Source organism: Anopheles marshallii, chromosome 3 (genome assembly GCF_943734725.1).
Source record: "Anopheles marshallii chromosome 3, idAnoMarsDA_429_01, whole genome shotgun sequence".
Classification (NCBI taxonomy): Eukaryota; Metazoa; Arthropoda; class Insecta; order Diptera; family Culicidae; genus Anopheles; species Anopheles marshallii.
In genome coordinates, this window is record NC_071327.1 from 27,762,303 (window position 1) to 27,774,864 (window position 12,562).

The window sequence follows — 12,562 nt, forward strand, 5'->3', positions numbered from 1 at the left end:
GCGAGGTGTAGCGCAGGTCTTGACCTTGGTCTCGTTCGTCGCGTGCTCGAGAAATCGCCCCGTACGGAGGAGGGCACAACACGGTGGAATAATCGGTTTGGGCGAAAGATGTTTCCGATCAGCAGCGTTCACTATGTTGGTGGGCAGGGAAATGGAAAATTTGTCCCGACTGCGCACGACCCATTGTGAGTCACAGTGAGTTGGAGCTATTTTTGAGCCAACGAATTTTTGAGCTAGCTCATGGAAATGGTGAAAAGTTGGCCAGCTGAATAAGAAGGAAGTTAACTTTGTTATGAGCATTCTGCACCCTGCTTCCCAGGGGTTACTCAATATTGCGGTAATTGATACACACAGATAGACGATAATTATGACGATCGTAAGACGAAGAAGCGAAGAATCACAACATTGTTTCCATTTGCATAATTCGTCGATCTTCCCTGTTCAAAGATCGCATGGTGCTTGTTTGCTTGGTGCACTTTTTCTTTGTTTCAATTTCCATCCCAATCGGCGTGGGTTTTTTTCCCGTCTTTTGGATCTAAAAATAAAGTCCGCGCCAAGGTGTGTTAAGGTACACACCGATTGGAAGTAATTTCCGCAGCACGCGTACTCAGTTTTCTGCATAACGATCTGCTTAGGGTTTGTGCGATTTCACTAGCGGCAAATTTTAGAACATTTAAATTCAATACTCAATATTTTCTCCGTGCTGCCAATATTCGAGAACTCCATGTTGTTGTCGCCGAATGTTCCACCATCACCCCAATCAATTGTGGTCTGAAAGTGGCTGAGAACGCTAAAAATCGCGCATGTTTTTTTGTATGGAAGTTTAAATTACGACTTCACCAATACTGTTGCTCGCGCCTTTTCACGTTGCGGGATGTCATTTTAGTTTCTTTTTGCGCTTGCATTCGAGAGATGTGCAATGTAATTATGGCGGTGACCGCGAGAGACCTCATGGTGTCATAAAAACGGCGCGATCAATAATGAAATTCAACCAACGAAGAGCTCCGCTTGGAGTTGTTCGGGTGCGGTTGTTATTGTCATTGGTTAGTTAATCTTCTCGTTAACTCACGATCACGTTGAAAACGACGAATAAGCTACTGTTCGGACCAAGATTGTGAATTATTAAATAGAATCCGTAATACAGCAATGCCGATAGTGAAGATCCAGTTGTGGACATTACAAACAAAAGTAAATTAAAAACAGTGAAACGATTGGACGTTAAACTTCTAAATCCTGCGAAGACAAACTTTATCAGACACTTCCAACACGCGGCTTAGTGTGCAACACAGCATGGCGTCTAAAATGTCTCGCAACACCCCAACGAAGGGAATCGTCGCAGGTCGGTCGGAAGGTTTCGAAGATTATTTGGGTGAGTGTGACTTACGCGTGTATACCTTTAAGACGATTGCCCAATTTGTGCGCTTCTTCGCTGCAGTATGCAACACCCGTGGGTGGCGGCGGCACGGCGAAACCAAACGGAACCATTTTGAAAGTGTTATTTATAGTTTTTGTCCATTCGGAAATTAAATGATGTCCTGCTATGAAGAAATGTCTTGCCCTAATAACAGTAAAGATATCTCTCACCTGCGCTTTTCCATTCTACACCATCGATAAAAAAACACACACACACCAACCAAATGTGTGCAACGCATCAACGGTTTCGTGACTTGCTCCACTTTTCCGGCGCACTTTGCCACAAGTGACCCGGGCGAGTGCAGCGTTGCCGCGTACTCCAGCATCGACCCCCCCTCAGCAAGGCCATCGGGGAATCAATATTTTTGCATCTGCTCGAGCCCACCTCCGTATGCGTATCAAATTGATCTGATGGCATCCCGTAACTGGGTCGTGATGGGTTTTAAATTGCACTCTCTGTCGATCGGGTTTTGATATTTATAGCGCGCAGGGACGCACGTTGCTGAGCTCATTTACTAATGTGCAACCACCAATTGAGGGTTTTGCAATCAAAGTGCATCGTTGACGCAGTAGTGTGCAAATTTTTCCTTAAACGATACAATTGGAGTGTTAATAATGTGTCGTTTTCTTCAATCTTTATCGTCTTTCTTCAATTGGGTCTGTTCTTCTAGGTCTGTAATTAACCTGAAATATTCGGATGCTTTGCAAAATTTGTGTTTCCTATTAGGTGTACAAATAAGTTTCGAGCGTTATTTGACCAAAAAGCACAAAAACAATTGTAAACGGTATTAATTTTTTTAGATAGTTCCATGAATTATTTATCAAAAATAACTCTATCTAAAATTATTTAAAAAAATTACTATCTCCAAGTTTGCGGTAGAATTACAAATTCCGTTGGAGCTCTAAAACGAATCGAACTAATTTTTTATTTGATTTATTAAACAGGATCGTATTGCTTTATGAGTGTTCCGCATCCGCATTGCTCAGTAACGGTTTGATCGGTCGGAAGAAATTCGTAATAAATGATAACCTTCTGATGTCATCATTGTCTCGATCACTGGGATGGGTTATGCTAAATTCTGCCAATTAATTTTCCTGGATTATTCATTCAGATTGATTGACTTAGACTGGAGTTTCTTTATAGAATAGAAATATTATAGAAGAATGATGCAATACATCTGGACATAAACAAATGCCCAAACAATTCATATCCCATTATGTGCCACATGCGCATCGTTATGTAAAAACTTACATTTGTACCCAATTTATTAAAAAAAAAGTTTTCTACAAATCAGTAGTTCACAACACTAAATCAATTCAAATATTTCAAAAATTGATTTCTTGTACTACCTTGGAGATCTTTTTTTTTTTGTTCAACCCAATCAGGTGCTAATATGTCAATAAAAACAAACGTGTCAACACTTTATCGGTGCGCACAGTATCTTATCGTCTAGCGTAGAGCGCCCTTCACACTCCGCCACGAAGGAAATTCGAGAATAACAAAAAATAAGAACTTAACTCACTCAACAGCAGCAACATTGAAACGGTTGTGCTTACTAACACGAACCAACGTTATGGAAACGACGCCCGTAACATACAGTTTCATTAACAAAAACCTTCTTCCACGTGCAAAAAAAAAACGAACCACCAGCCACCCCGCGTGCGTTCTTTGGAGACATTCCGCAAAAGTTCGTCATCAGCGCTCGGTTGGTTGGGTCATCTTCCGTTTTGCGGTTTATCGTTCGTCTCGGAGTAAAAAAAGGGGAAAAGAAACCGACCCTACCAAGCACCCCCAACACACAGTAGTAGTAATCGGACCGATTGTACAACTCCCCGTATCTATGTTGATTGTGTTGTGTTGGGAGGAGACAACCATATAGCGTCGTCGTTCTCTCTCCAGGGTGTTTCTAAAAGGAGGCAGAAAAAAATACCGAGACAACCACGAACGGGAAGATCGCGTTCTGTGTGCGCTGCTTGTGAAGGTTTCGCGATGCGCCAGTTGAGCTACGGTCGTCACCGGGGGAGCCTGGAATTCTTAAACAAACGCATTCCGGCCACTTGTCTTGTAGCTGGTCGCAGTGAAAGCCGGTGCGCTGTCCCAGAGCCCAGAGCCCAGAGCCCAGTGTATTGAAGTTTTCGCTTACTCATCAGCAAAACGTGTCACTTTACCGAACCACTGCCGCCACCGGGTGTCCTAATCGCACACCGATGCGTGATCCAAAGATGGAAGAAATAACGTACGAAAGTGTGGAGGAAAACTGTCAAGATTTTCTCGGTATGTCTTGGAGAAAGGGGAAAAGTGTGTCTATACGGGGTGGCATGGTGTAGATCCGATTGATCCGGTCGGGAGGAACAAAAAAAAACACACACCCGTGTGACTGAATGTTGACACTGCTTTCAAATGCTCCAGTTTTACTTTTTGCATTATTCATTCCATCTTTCTTTTTTCTAATACCCTTTCTTTTCTTCGCATCTTCCAGACGCACTACTTGCCGACCTTCAGAACACGGTTCCCGGCCACAATCAGCAGCAGCATGGCGGTGGTGGTGGTGGTGGAGGTGGTTCATCTGTTCCCGGATATGGTAGTCTGAATGGGGTCCGGAACAAGCAACAGACCAGTCCCATTCCGGTAGGTGGAAGCGGCAGCCCGATCGGGGGGCGATAAGCGTCATAAGCAAAAAAACAAAAAAAGCCAAAACCTTTAAGGTTGGCGGTGGTTCATTGAGTGTGATGCTCCCGTTAATCGGCGTCAGGCGACGTTTGGTGCTCACTTTGTTGAACGTGTGGTGCCCAAGTGCATGTTCGCGACAAACAAACACTGCAAACGATGCAATTCTCGAATGCGCGCGCATGACGAAAGAGGAGATCCCGCATCCAGTCCCCACTTGCACACCGACTTCGGCTCGGTGCAGTTACAGCAAATGTTTTCTTATGGCGAACGCCCTCTGCGACTCGCTCAGTCACATTCGGCCGGTCTCTTTCTCCCGCAGGCCGCTCAGTCCACTCGTGTGTGAGTCAATTGCAACAGAAAGTATGCGTGGTGCAACGTGCATGAATGGATGTGTGTACAGCTTGGTGCTGTTCGGTCTCTTCGAAACGTGCGCTCCTGGTGCCGGACTTACATCGAGTCAGCAATAGTGGTCGATTGGAAGTAGGAAAAATGCAAAAAACCGTTACACACATGGACAAACCATCGCGCGTGGTGTAAAAGGCAGTGGTGGACAGTGAATTTGCGGAATAATTTTCGTTTTTCATAAAGATGCGTGGTTAATTGGCTACTTGGTATTTAACGACTTGACAATTAATTTCTACAGCTGAGTCTAAATTTTGCAGTAATAACTAGAAGAATCGATTTTCGGTTCAATAAACTGTATGTTTGCACTAGTAATTTAAAACATTGTTGCTGGTTTATGAAAATATTTAAACGCCAAATAGTACAATGCGGGTGTCCGCAGCTCGGTTGATAAACCGCTTGAAGATAAGTGATAAATTACAAGCAATGAAAACTTCCATGAAACGGTGTTACTTGTAGTTGCGTGAATCACCCCGGTTGCCTTCTCAGTAACTGAGATAATTAGCGAAGTAGAACGTTCCGTCTAGACGTGCACACGTGCCTTAACACCAAAGACACTTGCCAATATTTGTATGTTTGGCTCACAGTGAACGCATTTCGTTGAAACAAGCGCAAAAGAAACGAAAAAAGATAGGAAATGGATGACAGACATTTGCAAGTTTCGTGTACGTACGATGGATTAGCTGTGGTGAATAAATCTGTCACCGAATGACGCGGGACAGCTTGGATGTGTTCCAATGGCGTCCCCTTCGCTTTGAAGAAACCGCTAAATTAATTGATTTTATCTTTCGCACCGTAGTTTTAGGATGAGATGTGTCTATCAAACGAAGTCCCATTCAATAATGTGATCCTTTCTTATTTTATAATTTGCAGCAAACATATCAAAACACATCATCAAAAACGGTGAATGAAACGCGGGCCACAAACGGTTACAATGGTTCGCTACCTAGGTCGACGACACCGCACAACTCCTTGCCACGATCAAGCACACCGCAGAAGTTGCAAACCTCCGCTTCCGGCAACCTTTCCGAACTGGACTCACTGCTGCAAGATTTGAGCAGCGCTCGATACGGCAATGTCGTCGAAAAACGTAAGCCACTCAGCTGTCCGCTTTTTCGTTCCTTACTCGACCACTAATTGATTGTTTCTAATTGCAGAACCCAACAACGCCATCGTCACTAGTCCATCTCCGTATGCCATTAATGATAGCATTAAGCGACCATCGGTAGACAGCTTGCTGGAGGAGCTGAGCAATGCGCACTCAAACCCGATCTATGCGGTTCCCCACGGGTGAGTGAATTGGATGTGACGCATGTCGTCTGGGTTTAGAGCATTACCGCACATTCAGGGTCTAACCGGAACGGTTCTACATTTTACCTGTCATTCTAGGAATCAAAATGCAAACCAACCGGGTCGGCAAGTCACGATAACGGTTCGTGAAACGACCACAGAAAAACTTACCGGTACTCCAAGTGCTCAGTATCAAAATCAGTGTAAGTACAATTGGTTAACAAAAATTAATATTTTTTTTAATTAAGAAAGTTGTCACCTCAATTAGCAATTTCTTAAACATATCTAATGCCAATTGATTTAGTTTAGTTAAATTTCAGATAGAGAGATAAAATAACTAAAAAGAATAACTGTGACAAGATCCGTTAGATTTCACTGATAAATGTATATCCTATGAAGGTAAAGCTAAAATTGGTTATTAAAAATAATCCAGAACATTTCACACTCGAAAATTAATTGTTAGACGAAAAGAACTTCCCAGTTTTCTTCTAATACTTGAATTATTTACATATATAGGTTATGGTAGTGTGGACGAATGCAAAAATATTATCTTTCGTTTTGTTAGAATGCATATTCATTCGTTTCACTTACACTGTATTACGTTTGTAAAATTGCATCGCTCACACACAACGTAACTTAACGAAACATTTGAAAACGCCTGCAATGTATGCAATGCTCACAGCACGATACACGCTTTCGTGCAAATTGTCGCCGCCAATGAATTTAATTTCTCTCTATTTTTTGTCGTTTTGTTTTTTCTCTCTCGTTCAGTGTACCAACAACAGCTGGCCCAGAACGAATCGCACACTTCGTCGGCCACGAAGGAATTGGATGATTTGATGGCGTCACTGTCGGATTTCAAGGTAAATTGTGTTGCGCTTTGTTTATGTTTAATTTTCTTTGCCTCCTCTCCCGCCTCGCGGGTCATATTTGTAAAGTAGTTCAAGCAGAAAAAAAAATTGCACACATTCAAAAGCCATTCGGGAGGCATATACCGGGTGGATGGTTTTGCCCCTTATTGCATTGCCATGTTCTATCAAGCCGAAAGTGGGAGGCAGTTTTTCATCATGTTATGATTAATTATACCAATTGGAAGTGTGGTGTCTTTTGTGGGTGTTTTCTTGTTGAACACACAGTTGCACCCGAATACGTGGCGAATATCTTTCGAGGGTTTATAGTTGAATGAGTCGCGTTCCATCTTGGCATTCAGGTAGATTTACAAAGGCGCACACTTTGGACCCAGGGTCAAGTTCAGTGGGCGGGTGTGCTAAAACACCATGCGCCTCCATGTAGTGACAGTTTTATGACAGTTGCCTGTCGACGGTTTCAGTTCTATGAATTCGTTACATTCGCCAAGGTGGGACGGAAATTCCAATCGCAAATTTCACCTGTTAATCTGTGCCTCGGTTCATTAGCAAAACTGTTACGGCCCTCCGGTTACCGGAACGGAAGTGTGCAGGGTTAGTGCACGAACAAATTTTCAGTAAATAAAACCGCCCTTTGGCAGTTGTACTTGACGTTTGATATTTGACATCATTTTGTGATGGTGTCCCTGTTCGTAAAACAGTTCGATGGTTAGGGCCTGCTGCCAAAGCGCTCAACCACTTAATCTTGCAATGGTTCGGTACATCAGCGTACATCCAATCAGCGCTTTTGAATGGTATTCATTCCAACGTAGCATTTGGAGATACCGTGATTGATTCGGCATACTGTAATTAAAGAGTTAGCTGCAATTGACCCACTCGACAATCTGTTACTTCTTACTATACCTTCAAACTAACGTTTTTCTTTGATGCTCGTAGGTGTTTCATGTACTCTTTTCTAATTTCTCATGATTTTAATTAGATACGCCTCACAATGATGTTTCGAGCAGGCGGTTTTGGACATGAAATGGATTCTGTTGGCATACTCGACGACCATTTCAAATATAACTGTTGCATTAGCGATAAATTATTGTTTCTAATTTTAACGTGTTTTCTGTTCCTCACATGAAGCATTAAACGTTCGTTATACGGAACCGTGACCGGTTCGAGCCAGGAGTCTCGAAAGACTTTATTTTGCGAAAACGCAACCTCCCGTTGAAGGTTTACCCGTTGTCGTTTAGTGCGCCGGATGATGTGCGGTCATAATTATTTTCGATTTATTTACGTTGGCGCTGCCCTGTGGTTCCTTGTTCCCCACCACAAGGCGCATGGGAAGAATAAACCCCGACCATGAATGGTAGAATAGGGTGCTCGTGAAGAAGGTCACGATCGATCGGAGGATCAGAAGGAACGATGGGAGCGATGGGTTTCCTTACTGTGTGTATGTGTGTGTGGTTTCTTCCAAATGCAAAACGACAAATCCACTGCCAAGTAGTGTTTTGTTAGCCACATCTGTTTGTGAGGCGAAATTTATCACGATCACAGACCGTTGCTAACTTGACGTTAATGATTGCACTAAATGTCGGCGATGGTGAAGGTGTTGTCAGAGTAGTTGTCGGTTTCGATAAAATGGGCAAATAAGCATTCTGCACACTTTTCGTAGTGAATGAAGCGTGCAACGATCGACTTGCAGAGGTTTGTTTATAATGATCTGTTTCACGAAACATTTTATCGTTCGTTTAGAACGACTTTTGTTTGACAGTCGGCTAACACGAGCGACGATGAAGGATGATCACAGTGTTTCGTTGCTGATACATTGGAATTTATTTCACAAAACATTAATAATAAATTTGGAAAATGTAAAAAAAATATCTCATGTTCACAAAGAAACATCTTTGTAAAGTAAATAATTCAGTTTTGTAAACGCAATCGCCATAATTTTCTTACTTAAGCTGATGCAGATTGTAAACACAAACAATACTAATCTTCAAGGCGATTGCAACGTCTTTGACCTTAATCTCTCCATCTTTTGAGCTTATTCTCAAATATGTAATATATTGTACCCTTGGCCAGCGATAGTATATTCGTATTAAATAATGTTTTCACATTATTGCACACAGTTCCAATTCCCTTAAGCTCGGTGAATTTACGTACATTTGGGTTTGTCCTTTTGCAATTCACGTAATTTTCCATAAATTCCTTCTGGTCTGCCATTTCACATCACTAGTCTTAAAATATATCCTTCGGTGCTGTTCCCGTTGTCTCTTTCTTTCTTCCAATTTTGTATTTTTTACTTTTCTACAACCCTCTCTTGTTGGGTTGGTCATTTCCGTGCGAACGAAATGCAAACGAAAACATATTTTCATACTACTATCGAATGTAAATAAATCATTCCCACGGTGTAAAGCAGTTCCGCTTAGGGCCCAGCCGAACAGATTTCCCATTTTCCAAGCAACGACCCACCGTACATTTTCATGGCAGGAGGGAAATAATTTCGCCACGGTTTTTTTCTTTCGTTGCTTTTATAAACCATTTGTACTTGAGCTGAATTGCATCAGCAAGCGTGCAAACACTGCATCTAATTTTGTGGTGTGAGTAAGCACGTTTTCTGTGATCAGTTTTCAATCATACTGATGATTGAACGAAGCAAAAATGATGAAAAAACATTAAAAGTACACAAATTCTTACAGTATGCTAAGGATTTTTTGAAACTATAATAAACATCCGGATCAAGAGCGCTAGAAGCTATGCGGCCCAAATGACAGACGACAGCATTTGGTTGAGAGATGAAAAATCATTGAATTAATGCAGAAACCTTGACTGAAAACCGGAACCGGCACGAAGAACGAACCTCGCACAACCTCGAACTTGCGTGTGGACATCTTAATAGACATCAATTGAAATGGGTCCGATATATCATTTGTAGTTTGTAAATCTGTCTGTTAAAGCAGCGGCGGAGCACAACTCTCCGGCAGCCAGTGTGCTACGGAGCGTCGGCTACCGGGTTTAAAACGTTGGCCTAGTCACCCAGAGACAAGCAAAGGAATGAATCCGCCGTTGTGTGCTGTCGTCGTTTAGATACTCATTTATTATGGCCGTTGTTTGGCGGTGTTTTATGTGTCTTTCTTCTCGGTCCCAAGTCTCGCAACGAAAGCGGTACCACTCCACACATTAATTAGCAGGAGCCAAATGTGCAAACGCAACCGGCAGACTCGCGCCGTCATTTCGCTGTGGTCTAATTCACGTGGTTGTAATATTAATTTTATTAACCATGCCATCATTATAGTTGACGGGATGAAGCTGTGCTTGGGGGAAATCCTAAATGAAACTTGTCCCTAAAACTATACATCTGTAGTAGTCTTGTAGTTTAAAAACGTTTGAATTTGAATTTACCTCTTCAAATTAATTATGTTTTTGCTTAATTTAATTAATTATTTTTTATTAGAATTCAGGACATTTTTTGAACTATTTTCCCTCCACACTGTTGAAAATCTTTCAACAATGTCTCAAACTAATTTACGCTACTACCACCTCACTAGCTGCGCAGCACGCCGCTAATTATTGCGGCTATTAAATTAAATATGTCAACAATCTCTCGAAAGAGTCGCGAAAGTTAAACAGTTGGCCATAGCACGGGTAGTGTCACGCGCATAAACTAGTTCTGGCTTCTTTCAATTTCGAAAACCAACCGTAAAGTCCGCAGGTGACGCCTTGTTGAAATGTGAAATGATTCGCCACAAAGCGGGTCGGTTCGTTGGTATTAAGACACACATACACCAGTGGGCAGAAATGCTTCAAACGATCGCAAGCGAATGCGAGATATTCTAATGTTTAAAGGTGTAGAACGGTTTCGTTATTCACCCGTACTGCATTTGTGTGAGACCTACTGTTCGTTTCCTCAACGTTGCATGATGTCATGCACACTTCAGTTGGCATTGTAAGTTGGTATTGTTCTTTACGACCCGCGGTACGTTACAATGCGTCCGAGCACGTGGCAATCCAGTGCAAATAATACCACCCTCCCCAAAGAAAGTGCGAATCGTGATCGTACCATTGGTGCGGGTCGGAAACAATTGTTGTTTGGCATGCAATCCGATGGGTGGCAACCCCCTTTTTCGGCTCGGATGGTCAACCCGTTTAAGGAACCACACAGGAATCACGGACGTGTGCGTTTATCCTTTTTTCCCTTGTGAAGGGCGATTGTGCAATCGATTAAACCCGCTACCTGCGCCTTTGCTAACCCGGATAAATGCGAGCGCTTGCAACACTGTTGGTGATCGATTTGTTACTGCCCGCTGTGGCTAACCGTGCCTGGACGACCCTGAAACGATGGCGCGCTTGTAAGACGAAAAAGGGCCACTAAGTACCTTCGTAAACAAGAGTTTTTAGCGAATACGTGCCCGTGCGGAACAAGCTCTAGTGCGAATCGATAAATGAATGCAATCATGATGGTGATGATGATGACGATGATACGGAGCCGCACCGAGGAGCGTATCATTTTGCGCATCGTCTCCGCTTGATTAGCGGAGACGTTTTTCGAGTGGGCCGGTGCTGTGTGGCGGCACGTTGTCTCATTGTGACAGGGTCAAAACTGCGGTTAGTCCAATGGCGGATGGGTTTTGTCGGTCTGCGGATCCCCCCTTCTAACCCTTGAGGAAAAATAAAACGATTAAAAAAAGGATTTATTTATACTCCTAATTGCAATTTAAAGTAATTGATCTTCAAATTCTACACATTTCTTCCTATCATCGTACGTAGCGGTTTGTTTTTCTATTATTCTTAAAATCATTCTTCGGTGCATTTTTTTATGTTCATTTTCGATCCTGAATTTATGTTTTTTTTTTTTGAAAAAAAGGCTGTCAATTTGTCATTTTTCATCAAATTAATAAAATCGTACGATAATACATACGATGACAGGAAATTTAAAAAATTAATTCATTAATTTAATTTAGGGGAAAATTTAAATTTTGCTCTTACTTCTACCATGTCAAATCTACGATCTCCGCCGATCAGAAAGTTGCTATTGAATACAGTCGATACCCGAGATACGCGGTTAATGTGTTCTAGAGAAATCCTCGTATCTCGAGTTTCTTCTACAACATTGTTTGTAAGTTGTATTAAGGGATCCAATACTTATTTCCACATTACGAAGCCCATTCAAAATTGATATTTCAAGAATTACAGTAAAATATTATGAAAGTTATTTTTTATAATTAAGAAATGTAACGTATTTTTAAAAACTTATCATTTAAAAATTGAATTCTGCCTAAAAAACCCCGTGAAATGTTAAATATTAAAAATCCGCGTACGTCGAGAACAGCGTAACTCGGGTATTGACTGCGATCAGAGAGACCTAATGAAGGCCAAAAAATATTTCTTGTATGAGCAATGTTGCAAAAATGCATTAAAATTTATTCAATTTTTGTCATACATTTTTAGTTATATTTTTTTTAATGAAGAACACCATTTTTTTATTAACGACACACCATAGTTTCTATTTGTAAATTTCCACTTCACACACGTGTTAGAGATCCGCACGGTGACACGCAAGGGTTCCGCAATGTGCGTAAAGGTGCAAGTGCACTGTAAATTACTATATTTTGCGCATCGAAAACCTGACCAACCACGCCCGTGGCGTCTCGCGTGAATGCAAATACCACCCAGAGACACAGCGCGATAGAGAGCATCCGTCATACGATACGTTTGTAATGGGTTTTATATGACACAATTTATAGATGGAACCCGCTTGTGCGTGTTTGTGTGTTGAATGACTCATCAGCACTGTATTTCGCTCAGTAGGTTTCGCTTGTTTGTTTCGAACAATTAGAAGAAAGGGTGTGTTGCTTAAAGTAAAGATAAATAGTTTGGCAAGAAGTGTGTTGTTTACCTGTTTACATGTTACAATACATGTTTAATAAGAAAC

At 41.8% G+C, this 12,562-nt stretch overlaps 1 protein-coding gene across 1 annotated transcript; it reads left to right on the forward strand.

Moving 5' to 3' along the window:
* The first annotated feature begins 3,636 nt into the window (after positions 1–3,636).
* On the forward strand, positions 3,637–9,649 carry LOC128712439 (paxillin-like). Its single transcript, XM_053807331.1, has 7 exons — positions 3,637–3,688; positions 3,894–4,042; positions 5,360–5,576; positions 5,644–5,776; positions 5,876–5,979; positions 6,548–6,639; positions 9,566–9,649. The coding sequence occupies exons 1-7, from the start codon at positions 3,637–3,639 to the stop codon at positions 9,647–9,649; spliced, it is 831 nt and encodes a 276-aa protein (XP_053663306.1).
* Positions 9,650–12,562: the final 2,913 nt, after the last annotated feature.